Source organism: Desmodus rotundus, chromosome 5, assembly GCF_022682495.2.
Source record: "Desmodus rotundus isolate HL8 chromosome 5, HLdesRot8A.1, whole genome shotgun sequence".
NCBI classification, from domain to species: domain Eukaryota; kingdom Metazoa; phylum Chordata; class Mammalia; order Chiroptera; family Phyllostomidae; genus Desmodus; species Desmodus rotundus.
In genome coordinates, this window is record NC_071391.1 from 41,284,059 (window position 1) to 41,302,928 (window position 18,870).

The following is an 18,870-nucleotide window of genomic DNA, read 5'->3' on the forward strand; positions in this document are numbered from 1 at the left end:
GCTAGGGCTGACTTAATGGCACTGTCCCTGGGGAAACAAGTGTCTGTCCTTGAGGAATTCCAAGTTCCTTGGAGGATCACTGATTTTGGCAGGTCACAGAAGCCAGCCACACCATGCCTCTGTCTGTAGCCCAGGTGAGGAACAGACGCTGAACTGGCAAGGTTGCTCACATGACGATTTCAAAGTCACGATGCTTCTCCATTTAGTTATGAGGTTGACAAAGCTCATAAGTAAATGTCGTGATTGTCCGCTAAAGAGCAGCCGTTCTGGCAACACCAGCTTTAGTTTCATAGCAGCTGATAGGACGGATACCTGACATCACGCCTTCTTGGCTCCGAGGCTGACACAACTACTTCCAACCACAAGCAACGTGGGCAATAAAAAAGTGAACTTTAAAAATGTAAAACTTATGATGTCTCCCCTGGCTTAAATTATGTCAAAACATGCCCTTCTCGCCATCTGATATGTTTTTCACTGTATTTCAGCTGATTAATTGCTTTTCTTTCCTTAGACGTCCTCAAAGTGTCTTTCCTTAAGGCAACCATTCTTGATGCCCGCATCCCCATCTTCTTCTCCCAAATTATTCTCCCTCTGAACTCTCTGTCCTTTCTTCACAGCCCTCTATTAAACTGCGCATCTTGTAGCAGTTGCCTGCTTGATATCTGACAGGTCCAGGCTGCTTGGTGACACAGTTCCTTTTTTCCTTGTCAGGCCCAGTGTGTCCCTGGGTGGGTTTTGTTGTGACTTAACCCTGTACATAGTCCCGGTGTCCAGGAATGGAAGTGAAGGTTCTCAATGTGGTAGCTTTCCTATAGTTTTCTTGCTCTTAACGGGACACACTGGCCAGTTCTGCACTTTCAGAAGGTTCAGAGATTCTTGGGAGTGAAAATCACTGGAGACACCCATCCAGACTTCCCATCATATGTGTCAAATCTTTAGATTTTCCCAACTCTGGTTTCAACCTGGCATAATAGAACTTCCTCGATTAAGCACTGAACTACCTTTGACCCTCATTCATGGAACTCGAACTTCAGCTTTTTCTGCCTGGTCATTGCAAGACTTGAGGGTGCTTGTGAACCACTGAAATATTTTTGGCTCTCGCACTTCATGTTCAGTGGTTCACTGATTGCACTCAGCGCTGTGGTGAACTCTCTGCAGGGATCAGTGCAACAGTATAATGGCTATATATTTCCATTATGCTTTGACTTATCAACCTGCATCCTTTCCCACCTTTCAGGCCACTGATCAAGGTTGAATCGTTGCACTGGCTGGTACACTTTCTGCCACAGTTACATAATTCTCAGTCGCCATTCCTGAAAGTTTTTATCGCTAAATTGGTGGCCTAAGATGCCATCAGATTTTTAGTAATGTTCTGCATGTGATTAAAAGTGATGTGCTTTCCTCCATATTTCTGACACAATGTTCTCTATATGTGTTATAGACTAAGTCGCATTGGGAATATTATCTTTCTCCTTACTGATTTATTTACTTCTTCTACCAACTAAAGAGGCATGTCACAGTATGCCAGTGTGGTTGACACTCCTATGTTCCCTGTGTATCAGTCAATAACTTCTGGACATATTTTCAGCTATATTATTGGACGCCTGCAGGTTTAGAATTGTTATATCTCTTGGAGAATTGAACATTTTCTCATTGTAATATAATTACATAAATTTCCTTTTTTGTTAGTATTATTTTGTAGTGTCATTTTCCTTCTTTTTATGTTTAGCCTTTCCATACCCTTATGATTTAGATGTATCTACACTGAGGAGTGCTGTGGAGGAAGCGTAAATCAGGGCAGCAGTGTTGTGGTTGGGGTCCAATTTTAAAGAGGTTGATTTGGGAGGATCTCATGGAGAAGATGCTCCTTGGGCAAAGGGACATAAGGGAGTTAGAGTTTTCTGCGAGCGTAGTCCGTGTTCAGGGAAAAATCAAAGGCAGTAGCTGTGAGATGAGAACATGGCTGGTGGAGGTGAGAAAGAGCAACGCAGCCGCATGGCTGAACAGGAGTGAACCAGAGGACGTATTGTACCAAAGGTGAGCCAGTGAGCCCACAAAGTAATGCGGAAATGGATGTTCAATCTACATATTTTGAGTTTGGCTTCCACAGTGAAAGTGATAGGGTGCTATGGAGGTATTTTGAGCAGGGGAAAGGAAGGTAGGAAAAAGAATTTTGGGGAATATGGCAATTATCCAATGAGAGCAGAATGTAGTTTGCATCAGAGTGTTAGCTTTAGTAAAGGTGACAATTTTTTCAGTCCTCAACTGAGAATGTTTTATTACTTTTCCCTTTTAAAAACATAAGATTTTATGTATTTATTTTTGGATAGAGGAAAAGGGAGGGAGCAAGAGAAGGAGAGAAACATAAATCGGTTGGCTCTCTTACACAATCCAAACGGGGATGGAACCAGCAACCCTTGAATGTGCCCTGACTGGGAATCAAACCAGCAACCTTTCACATTGTGGAATGATGCCCAACCAAGAGAGCCACACCACTCAGGGCTGTTTTTAGTGATTTTGGAGAGAGAGGACAGGGGTGCGGGAGGTTGGGAGAGAAACAGAGAGAAACCTCCATTGGCTGCCTCCCATACATGCATGCCCCGACTTGGGATTGAACCTCAACCTTTTGGTGTGCGGGACAATGCCCCAAACAACTGAGCAAACTGGCCATGGGTAGGAAAGGTGAGAGTTTTTAACACTGTATTTTGAAGAGGGAGCCACAGACAGGTTACAGGTTTGATATGCTTTGGGAGGAAAAATGGATTGAAGGATGACTCCTTGGCTTTTGGCCTGTGAAACTAGATGCTTTAAGCTGTTGTTACCTGAGATGAGGAACACAGCAGGTCAAGCAGGTTTAGGAAAAGACCAGGAGTTCATTTTGGACACATTAATAAGTGCAACTGTGTTTGGTTAATTCAAAATGTTTTTATTAGTAGCCTATATTTCATTTCTGATTTCCTTTAATATGAGTAATTCTTGCAGATTACTTAAAATTTTCTAAGATTTTAGCTTTCTTTTTCTATATGTGATTGTTGTTTTGCAGTTTTATTGGAAACTATGTTATGTATATGATAGCCAAGTATTTAACTTTATTAATATTTTCATTTTGACAAGTACATAGTCAATTTTTATAAATATTACATAAATGTTTCTGAAAAATATATATACTTAGGAGCATAAAAAGTGTTGATCTGTCTTATATTTACTGTCATTATCATCTGGTAACTCAGAATTTATTATTAAAGTCTTACCATCTGTGTGTCTTTTTGTCTATTTTGTGTGTCAATCATTGAGGAAGAAGTGTTAAACTGTGCACATTTTGATTTTTGTTTTGTCAATTTAGTACTATTGATTAGGAATTACAGTTTCATCATTATAATATTCCTTCCTTTTTACCCCCATTAACATGTATCTGAAGTTTTTCTATACACTTTCCTGTGAGTGCGATACACACATAGGAAAGTGTAAAAATGGTGAGTGTACATCCTGATGACTTCTCACAGAGCCCACATCACCTGCATTACCATCGCTGACCAATAAATAAACAATATGATCAATACATCAATACATCAATACAGGATGCTATGGGAAGCATCCTTGGATTACAATCTGTGAATGGAAACCTCCTTTCCTCAGGATAGTTGGTACGTTTTCCACTGGACACAGATCACATAGAAAGAAGCCTTATTGCTGCCTGGCAGGGTTCATTTCCTTGGGAACGCATCCTACTGCAGGCATGTGGCAATGATAAGTAGACAAAGGTAATCTGGCCACATCACCCAGTTCTGGAGAAAGCCAAGCCTGCAGACTCATTTGTCTCTTCACTCTGCTGGGACTGAGCCAATGGCTTACTGATTGTTCCAGCCAGTTTGGACCTATCCCTGAGTCCTTGGCTCTCACATGTATTCCGTGACATTAATGATGTTTTGTTTATTTATGGATGAAGTAACAGATTCAGAGGAGCTAAATGACTTCCTCTAATCACATGAACTTATCCAGATTGTTTGACTCCTACCTTGGAATTGCTATCTATGAAAACAAGTGTAATGACTTTTTTTTTCAATGACTGTATTTCCACTAGAAATGATGAAAAGTTTTTGCATGGGGGTGGGGTATCCAGGCTTTCTACAAAGCTTCCATAGACTGCCTTCACTTGATTCTGACCACAACCAAACTCTGAACCCATCTAATCAGATGCCCTACCTCTAGCTCCCCTGCCTTTGTCACACCCTCACCCCTCATCCCTCCACTCTCTTCTTTCCCCATTTACAGCCTTTATTCAGCCTTTGCTCTCACCTCTTGTTGAGTGATATCAGTGTGAAACCCAGTCTCTTGAGGGAAGAGGCATTGTTCCCTGTAGGGATGTGAGGGAGGGATGTCTCCTGGTTTGTGCTCTTGAGCTATCTCCCTGGAGGGGCCAAGTTCAAGCCTCTTTAGTTATTATGTGAGAATTTGGAAAAGTGTTTTTGTTGTGATTTCATGTTCCCCATAGTGGGATTCTCCAGGGCATAGAACTCAATGTCATATAATGTTCTAGAATCAGTGCACTAAATCACTGAGTTGTATGTACAAGAAGGTGGCTTTGGCTAGAGGAAGAACTCCTGATACAGTAGTGGGAAACTAAAAGAGACAGAGTCAGTAGGGAAGAAAGTGCAGCTTCTGCTTGTGTTCCTGATGGTGGGTTTTCCATGTACAGTTCTTCTCCCTGATAGTTGGAGAGGCAGTTGAAGGGATTTCTCTGTGATCAGCAATCACGAGACACAGCTGAACCATTTGAATCAGTAGACTCTTGGTTTGGATGCCTTTTGTTTTCCTCTTGTTTTTAAACCAGAGTTCAGGCAATAATTAGGGGTAGAAGTATTTTGCATGAACTAATCACTAAATCTTATGGGTTTGCAACTGGAAGGGAACTTGGTAAATAAGTCTAATTGTTCTCTTTTTCAGTTGCAGGGATGAAATCTACAGAGGGGAGTGATCAGATGGCCTGAGGGTCTTCTTCTAAGTTACATAGAACATAGAGCATCTTGGTCAGCTGCTCTTCACCACTCGTGAATGTTCTGTGCCATAGCTCGCTCACAGTGAGTCCTAAAAGGTTTTCTTCTGTATTTATATGATACCCCAAATTCTCTGATTTAAAAAATCTATCCATTTTTAAATATTAGCAAACTGAATATATATTATTCTATGTTTCCCACTAGAAATGGGTTTTAAATGTTTGATCCTGTGACTACATTTTACTAATTTTAGGTGATTTTTTGATATCCAAATGATATTATTGTGGTTAACACAGCCATTCAATTTTAATGGATGATCGTGTCAAATCAATCAGCCTGCCTTCTCCTGCCTGCTAATGTGGTAATGATCTGCACTCAGAAAACATTAAATGAATTCAGCTTACTTTGTCCTTACTGTGTTCTGGGTTTCTCACCTCCCAGGGTGTGTTTGCTGGTTTGCAAAACATCACACCAAGGACAGTAGGCCTGTATTGTAACCATAATGTGTCATCAGATCCCTCTACCTGGGCAAGTCATCCCTCCTTTTGACTTTCTGCTTTCCAGCTAAAATGACTTCCACTGATGACACCTATGGTTATGGTTGTTCACCACCCCATACCCCACAACCCGTTCAGAATTCATCTGATCCTCTTTGGAATGTCTAACACACTTGTTATTCCTTCTGCTTCTGAAAAGTTGTGAGTGGTGGTTTCATTTTTTTAAAGACACTCTGTCCCTTTAAGTTATCATGGACTCCCCTCCTTTAGCACTCTTATTCATCAAATATCGATCCAGCATTAATTAAGGGTCAGGGACTCTTTTAGACATTGTAAGTGTAGCAAAGAACAGAAAAAATCTTTGAATCCTGGAGTGTTTGTTTTAGTGAGAGAGTTAGATTTTATATATAGTATATATATGAATATATTTACTTACATTTAAGTTATACCATTTAACATATAGATGTAAATTAATTTATAGTTATATGTTAACTATATATTTATAGTTATAATGTCAGTTGGTGATAATGGAGAAAACAGAGCAAGGCATTACGGGAGGAGTTAGAGGGCAGTGAGGGAAGGGTGGAATGTGAGTGTTTGTAGCGTTTCCAGCTCTCTGTTGAGTTGTAGGAGCAAATGTGTGCCTGAGATTACTGAGCCTAGGAAACATTAGTTGCTTAATCAGTGTGTATTGAACAGTTGATGATGAAATGAACTTTTTAATGAGAAGTCAAATTGGAGGAGAGAATGGAGAAAGAGAAGGAGAGAGTGGAAACAATGAAATTGGTTTCAGAATGGCCCAAATTGAACTTTTCTTAAATCATCATGGTCACATGTATGAGCCATAGAGAATTGGCTTTTAAAATTTCCCATGTAGTCCAATGTTAATTTACTTGGTTATGACCAGTCTTTGCATAAGCTAATAAGCCCAGAGGCAAGTCACATTATTTACAGATCACTTAAGATAGGTATATCTGAAGTAGAACCCCCTTTGTGAGTTCCTGTGGCATTTTCACATTTAGCCGTGTCAGACACGTGTATTTTGAAGATGACAAATATTTGCAATAAATATAAAACAACTTTGATGTAACTTTGACCTATTAACTTGTTATCACAATTTTGTGGGTATCTTTTTCCATTTTTCTACTTTTTAATACTTAATTTCTGCCGTCTTAAATTTCATAGTATTTAAACTTGAGAAAAATGAATGATACTGATAGCAATTTCATGGAAACTAAGTTATAAAATATTTATTTTGTTTTAAGGTTATGCTTAATTTTCAAACGACATAATATAAAAGGTGCTAAAGAATTTTGATGTATTTTGTACTTCACAGACAAATGTGAGCTAGCTGTCTTTACTTCCTCCTTTCTATTTGAAAGATTCATTAATGAGTAACTGGCCATTCTCCAAAGTTGCCACACTGAGTCCCTGTCTGGGAGAGTTCTTTTTTATACCATCAGCCAAGTATACCTGGGGTAAGTGTAGACACTGACTCCGCTGTTGGACGGTGACTTCGTAACTCGTATAGTATGTCCATAAATGAGAAACGTGCTCTACTACTGAAATGAAAAGGCAAAATCAAAGTTCTGTGGTTGAGTTCATCCTCCTGGGATTTGCAAACTTTCCGGAACTGCAAGAGCAGCTCTTTGGGGTTTTCTTGGTTGTTTACCTGGTGACCCTGATAGGAAATGCCATGATCATAGTCATCATCTCCCTGGAACAGAGCCTCCACGTTCCCATGTACCTATTCCTCCTGAACTTGTCTGTGGTGGATGTGATCTTCAATGCAGTCATTATGCCTGAAATGCTGGTGGTTCTCTCCACTGAAAAAACTACAATTACTCTCTCAGGCTGTTTTGCACAAATGTATTTCATTCTTCTTTTTGGCGTGACTGAATGCTTTCTCCTGGGGGCAATGGCTTGTGACAGATTTGCTGCAATCTGTCATCCTCTGAGCTACCCAATGATTATGAACAAAAGTGTTTTCATGAAATTAGTAATGTTCTCATGGGTCTCAGGAATCACGATGGCTACTGTGCAGACACCATGGGTGTTTAGCTTTCCATTCTGCGGCCCCAGTGAAATCAACCATCTCTTCTGTGAGACTCCCCCCGTGTTAGAGCTTGTATGTGCAGACACGTTTTTGTTTGAAATCTATGCATTCACTGGCACTGTTTTGATCGTCATGGTTCCTTTCTTTCTGATACTCTTGTCTTACATTCGAATCCTCTGTGCCATCCTGAAGATGCCATCAACCACTGGGAGGCAGAAGGCCTTTTCCACCTGTGCCTCCCATCTCACATCTGTTACCCTCTTCTATGGCACAGCCAGTATGACCTATTTACAACCCAAATCTGGCTACTCCCCAGAAACCAAGAAACTGATGTCTTTGGCTTACACGCTGCTTACGCCTCTGCTGAATCCACTGATCTACAGCTTGCGAAACAGTGAGATGAAAAGAGCTTTGATGAAATTAGGGCGAAGACAAGTAGACTTACACACTCTCTGACTGTGCTGGGAAGCCATGAAATATTCATTTGGTCGTTGTCTGACTAAACTCTTATAATTTTAATAAATGGTGGGAAAGTTTGCAATTCTTAGCATGAGTGTGTTTCATTGGTTGAGTTTTTGAAGTCCAATAATCTATCAGGGCTCCCTTTTGATCGTGTACTGTTGTCACTCATTTCACAGGGGTATATAAGTTTCTGTAACATATAAAACAATTCCTTATGAATTCCTCTATTATGATCATCCAAGTCATTACTGAATTATTGTCACCAAGATGAAGCTCCAACAAACACATCGTTTCAAATGTCCTGATACTGTTGTTTTATTTCTGTATGACAGCTTCCTCAAAGTTGGCCTAATCGGATGGAGTGCATGCACTTATACATTTAATGGCTACTGTAGAATTACTCTTCCAAATGATTGTAACTCCAGATGGACCTGAAGGCCCGTGAATAGGGTAGCGTTTCAAGAGACCACAAGTTGAGGAAATCTTTATTTCTGGAGTTAGAACCTGTTCCATGAATGACTAAATAAGTATAGTCATTTTGGGAAGACCACACTAGTTCTATGTCCTGCACTCACACATGTTATTGTTCAAAACAAGAATCTTTGGTGTTTTTCTAAATACTCATCACAAGGTTGGTGACCAGAAACTACAGGATAGTTCCTTGATATCTCACTTGATGGTGTCTGCATATCTTTCAGCCATAGACCACTCTTTGTTGAGACTTTTGTTAAATGTCCCTATGTAGGCCCCAATGCTATGATACTTTCTTTATAAACACAGGACGATTCATTTCTTTATTATGGGAAACTAAGTGATTAAGCATTTGTGCATGTTTTCCATGGCCTTGAGTCCTGTCAGTAACCATCACATGGAGAGAAAGAATGAAATAATTTCTCACCCAGCAACATTTGAAACATTTAATTTTTGCCCCCAATTTTATGTTGGCATTTATACACAGGAAGGGGCCGTTTTATTGAATCCATAACACACGAGCTTCTACTGCTCTGAGTGTGTGCCCCAGGGATGATAACAAAGGGGTAAAACACTCTTCCCACTGTCACTCATTTTTGGGAAAAACAAGCCTTTAATTACTACTGCCTTTGGCACAAATGGGAAGTAAAGATGCAAAGCTGATTGGATTTCTACTAAAGGAAATTTCATCATCAAATGGTTGAAACCAGTTTGGGTAATATTTGAATGTAGTACACTCTTTGCAGTAGAGCATTGAACAGGCAATTGGAAGTCCTTTAATCAGATTCTGTCCCTTGGTGTCCTGAAATGTCCTCATAGCCCTTAGAGGGATCAATTAAATAAGGCCCATCGAGGGGGAAAAAACCTGCCAAAGCCTAAATCCCAAGACAGACATAGAAGTTCATTTTGACTTTTGTTCTTTCTTTCATTTGTTTATCCCTTCATTGATTAGACAAGTTTTGTTAGGGGTGACTTAATGGCACTGTCCCTGGGGAAACAAGTGTCTGTCCTTGAGGAATTCCAAGTTCCTTGGAGGATCACTGATTTTGGCAGGTCACAGAAGCCAGCCACACCATGCCTCTGTCTGTAGCCCAGGTGAGGAACAGACGCTGAACTGGCAAGGTTGCTCACGTGACGATTTCAAAGTCACGATGCTTCTCCATTTAGTTATGAGGTTGACAAAACTCATAAGTAAATGTCGTGATTGTCCGCTAAAGAGCAGCCGTTCTGGCAACACCAGCTTTAGTTTCATGGCAGCTGATAGGACGGATACCTGACATCACGCCTTCATGGCTCTGAGGCTGACACAACTGCTTCCAACCACAGGCAACGTGGGCAATAAAAAAGTGAACTTTTAAAATGTAAAACTTATGATGTCTCCCCTGGCTTAAATTATGTCAAAACATGCCCTTCTCGCCATCTGATATGTTTTTCACCGTATTTCCGCTGATTAATTGCTTTTCTTTCCTTAGACGTCCTCAAAGTGTCTTTCCTTAAGGCAACCATTCTTGACGCCCCCATCCCCATCTTCTTCTCCCAAATTATTCTCCCTCTGAACTCTCTGTCCTTTCTTCACAGCCCTCTATTAAACTGCGCATCTTGTAGCAGTTGCCTGCTTGATATTTGACAGGTCCAGGCTGCTTGGTGACACAGTTCCTTTTTTCCTTGTCAGGCCCAGTGTGTCCCCGGGTGGGTTTTGTTGTGACTTAACCCTGTACATAGTCCTGGTGTCCAGGAGTGGAAGTGAAGGTTCTCAATGTGGTAGCTTTCCTATAGTTTTCTTGCTCTTAACAGGACACACTGGCCACTTCTGCACTTTCAGAAGGTTCAGAGATTCTTGGGAGTGAAAATCACTGGAGACACCCATCCAGACTTCCCATCATATGTGTCAAATCTTTAGATTTTCCGAACTCTGGTTTCAACCTGGCATAATAGAACTTCCTCGATTAAGCACTGAACTACCTTTGACCCTCATTCATGGAACTCGAACTTCAGCTTTTTCTGCCTGGTCATTGCAAGACTTGAGGGTGCTTGTGAACCACTGAAATATTTTTGGCTCTCGCACTTCATGTTCAGTGGTTCACTGATTGCACTCAGCGCTGTGGTGAACTCTCTGTAGGGATCAGTGCAACAGTATAATGGCTATATATTTCCATTATGCTTTGACTTATCAACCTGCATCCTTTCCCACCATTCTGGCCATTGATCAAGGCCTGAATCGTTGCACTGGCTGGTACACTTTCTGCCACAGTTACATAATTCTAAGTCGCCAATCCTGAAAGGTTTTTATCACTAAATTGGCCTCGTATGGCAGATTTTTAAAAAATGTCCTGCATGTAAGTAAAAGTGATGTGCTTTCTTCCATGTTTCTGACACAATATTCTCTATACATGTTATAGACTAAGTTGCATTGGGAATATTATCTTTCTCCTTACTGATTTATTTACTTCTTCTACCAAATAAAGAGGCATGTCACAGTATGCCAGTGTGGTTGACACTCCTATGTTTCCCTGTGTATCGGTCAATAACTTCTGGACATATTTTCAGCTATATTATTGGACGCCTGCAGGTTTAGAATTGTTATATCTTGTTGGAGAATTGAACATTTTCTCATTGTAATATAATTACATAAATTTCCTTTTTTGTTAGTATTATTTTGGAGTGTCTTTTTCCTTCTTCTTATGTTTGGCCTTTCCATATCCTTATGATTCAGATGTATCTACACTGAGGAGTGCTGTGGAGAGAGAATAAATCAGGGCAGCAGTGTTGTGGTTGGGGTCCAATTTTAAAGAGGTTGATATGGGAGGATCTCATGGAGATGATGCTCCTTGGACAAAGGGACATAAGGGAGTTAGAGTTTTCTGAGAGCATAGTCCGTGTTCAGGGAAAAAGGAAAGGCAGTAGCTGTGAGATGAGAACATGGCTGGTGGAGGTGAGAAAGAGCAACGCAGCCGCATGGATGAATTGGAGTGAACCAGGGGATGTATTGTACCAAAGATGAGCCCAGAGATCCCATAGAGTTTCTGGGAAATGGATCTTCAATCTACATATTTTGAGTTTGGCTTCCACAGTGAAAGGTATAGGGTGCTATGGAAGTATTTTGAGCAGGGGAAAGGAAGAATGGAAGAGAAATTTGGAGAGTATGGCTATTATGCAATGAGAGAAGAATGTAATTTGGATCAGAATGTTAGCTTTATAAAAGGTGACTTTTTTTAACCCTCAACTGAGAATGTTTTGTTGCTTTTTCTTTTTTAAAAAATAAGATTTTAGTTATTTATTTTTAGGCAGAGGTAAAGGGAGGAAGAAGGAGAGGGAGAGAAACATCAATTGGTTGCTTCTCGCACACTCCCTTAATGGGGACCAAACCAGCATCTGTGGCATGTGCCCTGACTGAGAATGAAACCGGAAACATTTCACAATGTGGAATGATGCCCAACCAAGTGAGTCACACCAGTCAGGGCCGTTTTATTGATTTTGGAGGCAGAGGATAGGAGTGTGGGAGGTTGGGAGAAAGAGAGAGGAACATAATTGGCTGCCTCCCATACACGCATGCCCTGACTGGGGATGGAATCAGCAACCTTTTGGTGTGCGGGACAATGCCCCAAACAACTGAGCAATCTGGCCATGCATAGGAAAGGTGAGAATTTTTAACACTGTCTTTAGTATAGCCCAGGACAGTATTAAAAATTCTCACTGGTTGTCTCTTGTGACTTTTACAGTGACACCCACTCCTCCACCTTCGATGATGGAGCTGGCACTGCCCTCAATGACCACTTGGTCAAGCTCATTTCCTGGTATGACAATGAATTCGGCTACAGCAACAGGGTGGTGGACCTTGTGGTCCACATGGCCTCCAAGGAGTAAAAGCCCCATGGACCACCAGCCCCAGTGACAGGAAGAGAGACCCTCAGCTGCTGGGGAGTCCTTACCCCAAACCGATCCCCCAACACACTGAGAATCTCCTAACCTCCATTTTCCATCCTAGACCCCCTGAAGAGGGGAGGGGCTTAGGGGGCCCAGCCTTGTCATGCACCATCAATAAAGTTCACTGCACCCAGCCAAAAAAAAAAAAAAAAAGAATTTTTAACACTGTATTTCGAAGAGGGAGCCACAGACAGGTTACAGGTTTGATATGCTGTGGGAGGAAAAATGGAATGAAGGATGACACCTTAGCTTTAGGCCTGTGAAACCAAAGCTTTAAGCTGCTGTTACCAGAGATGAGGAACACAGCAGGTCAAGCAGGTTTTAGGAAAAGAACAGGAGTTCATTTTGGACACATTAATAAGTGTAAATGTGTTACTTAATTTAAAGTGTTTTTATTAGTATTCTATATTTCATTTCTGACTTCCTGTTAACCTGAGAGATACTTGCAGATTACACAAACATTTTTAAGACTTTAGCTTTCTTTTTCCACATGTGGTTGTTGTTTTGCAGTTTTATTGAAAAGTCTGTCATGTATATGATTGCCAAGTATTTAACTTTATTAATATTTTCTTTCTGACAAGTACATAATCAATTTTTATGAATATTACATAAATGTTTCGGGAAAAAATATAGAGTTAGCAGCATAAAAAGTTGTTGTTGTCTTATATTTACTCCCATAATCATCTGGTAACTCAGAATTTATTATTAAAGTCTTACCATCTATGTGTCTTTTTATCTATTTTGTGTGTCAATCATTGAGGAAGAAGTGAAAATTTGCACATTTTGATTTTTGTTTTGTCAATTCAGTACTATTGGGTAGGAATTCCAGTTTCATACTCCTTCCTTTTTACCCCCATTACATGTATCTGAAGTTTTTCTCTACGCTTTTCATTGAAGTCCGATACACACATAGGAAAGTGTAAAAATTGTGACTGTACATCCTGATGACTTCTCACAGAGCACACATCACTGCATTGCCATTACTGACCAACAAATACAACACAGCAGTATGATCCAAGCGCTCATGAGGTTTCATGGGGCCTGGATCATGGGCAGCATTTCCCACACCTGGTGCAGGTGACTAGTTCACACATGGGGTGTTATCTGACCATAGAGAGTGTTATGGGAAGGGTCATTGGATTAGATCTGTGATTGGAAACCTCCTTTCCTCAGGATAATTGGTATGTTTTCCACTGGACACAGATCACATAGAAAGAAGCCTTACTGCTGCCTGGCGGGGTTCATTTCCTTGAAACACATCCTACTGCAGGCACGTGGCAATGATAAGTAGACAAAGGTAATCTGGCCACATCACCCAGTTCTGGAGAAAGCCAAGCCTGGAGACTCATTTGTCTCTTCACTCTGCTGGGACTGAGCCAATGGCTTACCAATTGTTCCAGCCAGTTTGGACCTATCCCTGAGTCCTTGGATCTCACATGTATTCATGATATTAATTATGTTATGTTTATGTTATTGACAAAATAACAGATTCAGAAGAGCTAAATGACTTCCTTTAATCACATGAACTTATCCAGACTGTTTGACTCCTAGTTTAAAATTGCTATCTATGAAAACAAGTGTAATGACTTCTTTTTCCTGAAAAGTTTTCAGTTACTCTATATTTCTACTAGAAATGATGAAAAATTCTTGCATGGGGGTGGGGTATCCAGGCTTTCTACAAAGCTTCCATAGACTGCCTTCACTTGATTCTGAACACAACCAAACTCTGAACCCACCTAATCAGATGCCCTATCTCTAGCTCCCCTGCCTTTGTCACACCCTCACCTCTCATTCCTCCACTCTCTTCTTTCCCCATTTACAGCCTTTATTCAGCCTCTGCTCTCACCTCCTGTTGAGTGATGTCAATGAGAAACTGAGTCTGTTGAGGGAAGAGGCATTGTTCCCTGTAGGGATGTGAGGGAGGGATGACTCCTGGCTTGTGCTCTTGAGCTTTCTCCTTGGAGGGGCCAAGTTCAGGCCTCTTTAGTTATTATGTGAGAATATGGAAAAGTGTTTTTGATGTGATTTCATGTTCCCCATGGAGGGATTCTCCAGGGCATAGAGCTCAATGTCATATAATCTTCTAGAATCAGTGCACTAAATCACTGAGTTGTATGTACAAGAAGGTGGCTTTGGCTAGAGGAAGAGCTCCTGATACAGTAGTGGGAAACTAAAAGAGATGGAGTCAGTAGGGAAGAAAGTGCAGCTTCTGCTTGTGTTCCTGATGGTGGGTTTTCCATGTATAGTTCTTCTCCCTGATAGTTGGAGAGGCAGTTGAAGGGATTTCTCTGTGATCAGCAATCACGAGACACAGCTGAACCATTTGAATCAGTAGACTCTTGGTTTGGATGTCTTTTGTCTTCCTCTTGGTTTTAAACAAGAGTTCAGGCAATAATTAGAGTTTATGCAATAATTTTGCCTGAGCCAATCACCAAATTTTAGAGGTTTGCAACTGGAAGGGAACTTGGTAAATAAGTCTAATTGTTTTCTTTTTCAGTTGCAAGGATGAAATCTACAGAGGGGAGTGATCAGATGGCCTGAGGGTCTTCTTCTAAGTTACAGGGAACATAGAGCATCTGTGGTCAGCTGCTCTTCACCACTTGTGAACGTTCTGTTCCATAGCTTGCTCACAGTGAGTCCTAAAAGGTTTTCTTCTGTATTTATATGATACTCCAAATTCTCTGATTTAAAAAAATCTATCCATTTTTAAATATTAGCCACTGAATATGTGTTATTCTTTTTTTCCCATTAGAAATGGGTTTTAAATGTTTGATCCTGTGACTACATTTTACTAATTTTAGGTGATTTTTTGATGTCCAAATGATAATTATTGTGGTTAACACAGCCATTTAATTTTAATGGATGATCGTGGTCAAGCAGAGAAATAAATTAGCCTGCCTTCTTCTGCCTGCTAATGTGGTAATGCTCTGCACTCAGAAAACATTAAATGACTTCAGCTTACTTTGTCCTTACTGTGTTCTGGGTTTCTCACCTCCCAGGGTGTGTTTGCTGGTTTGGAAAACATCACACCAAGGACAGTAGGCCTCTATTATAACAGTAATGTGTCATCTGGTACCTCTACCTGTGCAAGTCATCCCTCCTATTGAGTTTCTGCTTCCAGCTAAAATGACTTCCACTGATGACACCTATGGTTATGGTTTACACCCCCCTCCACCCCACAACCCATTCAGAATTTATCTGATCCTCTTTGGAATGTCCTACACACTTGTTATTCCTTGTGCTTCTCAAACGTTCTGAGTGCTGGTTTCACTTTTTTAAAGACACTCCAGTTAAGGTTATGGATTTTCCTCATTTTTCCCCTTATTCATCAAGTATTGATCTAGCATTTATTATGGGTCAGCGACTGTGTTAGACATTGTAAGTGTAGCAAAGAACAAAAATAATCATTTAGTCCTGGAATTTATGTTTTAATGATATAGTTAGATTTTATGTTACTATATATAAAAATACATTTAGTTATATATAAATTATCCTATTTAACCTATAGATGTCAATAAATTTACAGTTATATGTTAACTACATATTTATAGGTATGATGTCATTTGGTGGTACTGGAGAAAATAGAGCAAGGAATCATGTGAGCAGTTAGAGGGTAGTGAGGGAAGGGTGGAATGCCTCACTAGTATATGTTGTACTTTTGGTCTCGTTGAGTTGTAAGATCAAATGTGTGCCTGAGATTACTGAGCCTAGAAAACGTTAGCTGCTTAATCAGTATGTGTTGAATAGTTGATGATGAAGCGAACTTCTTCATGAGAAGGCAAATTGGAGGAGAGAAAGGAGGAAGAGAAGGAGAGAGTGGAAACAATGAAAATGTTTTCAGAATGACCTATATTGGACTTTTCTTAAATCATCATGGTCACATGTATGAGCCAGAGAGAATTGGCTCTTAGAATTTGCCATGTAGTCCAATCTTAATGTAATTGGCTATGACCAGTCTATGGATAAACTAATAATCCCAGAGGCAATTCACATTATTTACAGATTACTTAAGATAGGTATATCTGAAGTAGAACCCCCTTTGTGAGTTCCTGTGGCATTTTCATATTCAGCTTTGTCACACACATCTATTTTGAGCATGATAAGTATTTGCAATAAGTATAAAACAACTTTGATGTAACTTTGAACTATTAAATTGTTATTCTGTGGGTATTTTTTTGCATTTGTCCACTTTTTATATTTATTCTTTTGTAGTCTTACATTTTATATTACTTCAACTTGAGAAAAATGAATGATACTCATAGAAATGGCATGAAGATGGAATGTAAGTTATAAAACACTTATTTTGTTTTAAGGCTATGTTTAATTTTCAAACTACATAATGTAAAAGGTGCAAAAGAATTCTGACATATTTGTACTTCACAGACAAGATTTCTGAGCCAGTAATCTTTACTTCCTCCTTTCCATTTGAAAGATTCATTAATCTGAGTAACTGGCCATTCTCCAAGTTGACACACTGAGTCCCTTTCTGGGAGAGTTCTTTTTTATATCTTCTGCCAAGTATACCTGGGGTAAGTGTAGACACTGACTGTGCTGTTGGACGGTGACTTCATAACTCATATAGTATGTCCATAAATGAGAAACGTGCTCACTACTGAAATGAAAAGGCAAAATCAAAGTTCTGTGGTTGAGTTCATCCTCCTGGGCTTTGCAAACTTTCCCGAACTGCAAGAGCAGCTCTTTGGGGTGTTCTTGGTTGTTTACCTGGTGACCCTGATAGGAAATGCCATGATCATAGTCATCATCTCCCTGGAACAGAGCCTCCACGTTCCCATGTACCTATTCCTCCTGAACTTATCTGTGGTGGAAGTGAGTTTCAGTGCAGTCATTATGCCTGAAATGCTGGTGGTTCTCTCCACTGAGAAATCGTCAATTTCATTTGTGAGTTGTTTTGCACAAATGTATTTCATTCTACTTTTTGGTGTGACTGAATGCTTTCTCCTGGGGACAATGGCATATGACAGATTTGCTGCAATCTGTCATCCTCTGAGCTACCCAATGATTATGAACAAAAGTGTTTTCATGAAATTAGTAATGTTCTCATGGGTCTCAGGAATCATAGTGGCTACTGTACAGACATCCTGGGTGTTTAGCTTTCCATTCTGTGGGCCCAATGAAATTAATCATATCTCTTGTGAAACCCCAGCAGTGCTAGAGCTTGCATGTGAAGACACGTTTTTGTTTGAAATCTATGCAGTCACTGGCACTGTTTTGCTTATTATGGTTCCTTTCTTTTTGATACTCTTGTCTTACATTCGAGTCCTCTTTGCAATCCTGAAGATGCCATCAACCACTGGGAGGCAGAAGGCCTTTTCCACCTGTGCCTCCCATCTCACATCTGTTACCCTCTTCTATGGCACAGCCAGTATGACCTATTTACAACCCAAATCTGGCTACTCCCCAGAAACCAAGAAACTGATGTCCTTGGCTTACTCACTTCTTACACCTCTGCTGAATCCACTGATCTACAGCTTGCGAAACAGTGAGATGAAAAGAGCTTTGATGAAATTATGGCGAAGACAAGTAGACTTACACACTCTCTGACTGTGCTGGGAAGCCATGAAATATTCATTTGGTCATTGTCTGACTGAACTGTTTTAATTTTAATAAATGGTGGGAAAGTTTGCATTTCTTAGCTTGAGTGTGTTTCATTGGTTGAGTTTTTGAAGTCCAATAATCTATCAGGGCTCCCTTTTGATCGTGTACTGTTGTCATTCATTTCTCAGGGGTATATAAGTTTCTATAACATATAAAACAATTCCTTATGAATTCCTCTATTATGATCATCCAGGTCATTACTGAATTATTGTCACCAAGACGAAGCTCCAACAAACACATCGTTTCAAATGTCCTGATACTGTTGTTTTATTTCTGTATGACAGGTTCCTCAAAGTTGGCCTAATCGGATGGAGTGCATGCACTTATACATTTAATGGCTACTGTAGAATTACTCTTCCAAATGATTGTAACTCCAGATGGACCTGAAGGCCCGTGAATAGGGTAGAGTTTCAAGAGACCACAAGTTGAGGAAATCTTTATTTCTGGAGTTAGAACCTGTTCCATGAATGACTAAATAAGTATAGTCATTTTGGGAGGACCACACTAGTTCTATGTCCTGGACTCACACATGTTATTGTTCAAAACAAGAATCTTTGGTGTTTTTCTAAATACTCATCACAAGGTTGGTGACCAGAAACTACAGGATAGTTCCTTGATATCTCACTTGATGGTGTCTGCATATCTTTCAGCCATAGACCACTCTTTGTTGAGACTTTTGTTAAATGTCCCTATGTAGGCCCCAATGCTATGATACTTTCTTTATAAACACAGGACGATTCATTTCTTTATTATGGGAAACTAAGTGATTAAGCATTTGTGCATGTTTTCCATGGCCTTGAGTCCTGTCAGTAACCATCACATGGAGAGAAAGAATGAAATAATTTCTCAC

At 40.1% G+C, this 18,870-nt stretch overlaps 3 protein-coding genes across 3 annotated transcripts in view; all 3 read left to right on the forward strand.

Annotated features, from left to right (window-relative positions):
• Positions 1–5,002: 5,002 nt before the first annotated feature.
• Positions 5,003–8,003, forward strand: LOC128781090 (olfactory receptor 10A3-like). The gene is made up of 2 exons (XM_053925529.1): positions 5,003–5,078; positions 6,828–8,003. Exon 2 carries the CDS (start codon positions 7,059–7,061, stop codon positions 8,001–8,003), a length of 945 nt encoding a protein of 314 aa, XP_053781504.1. The 5' UTR covers positions 5,003–5,078; positions 6,828–7,058.
• The window catches only part of LOC112303458 (olfactory receptor 10A3), a 30,928-nt gene continuing 17,087 nt past the window's right edge, over positions 5,030–18,870 (forward strand). The window contains exon 1 of the mRNA XM_024559052.3: positions 5,030–5,078. The gene's annotated coding sequence lies outside the window, so the exon portion shown is untranslated. The remainder of the gene's footprint in view (positions 5,079–18,870) is intronic.
• LOC128781088 (olfactory receptor 10A3-like) lies at positions 16,780–18,033 on the forward strand. The gene has a single exon (XM_053925526.1). The coding sequence runs from the start codon at positions 16,998–17,000 to the stop codon at positions 17,964–17,966; it is 969 nt and encodes a 322-aa protein (XP_053781501.1). The 5' UTR covers positions 16,780–16,997; the 3' UTR covers positions 17,967–18,033.

Coding starts and splice junctions, on each gene's coding strand:
- LOC128781088 (XM_053925526.1), top strand. CDS start 16,998: ATGAGAAACGTGCTCACTACTGAAATGAAAAGGCAAAATCAAAGTTCT.
- LOC128781090 (XM_053925529.1), top strand. CDS start 7,059: ATGAAAAGGCAAAATCAAAGTTCTGTGGTTGAGTTCATCCTCCTGGGA.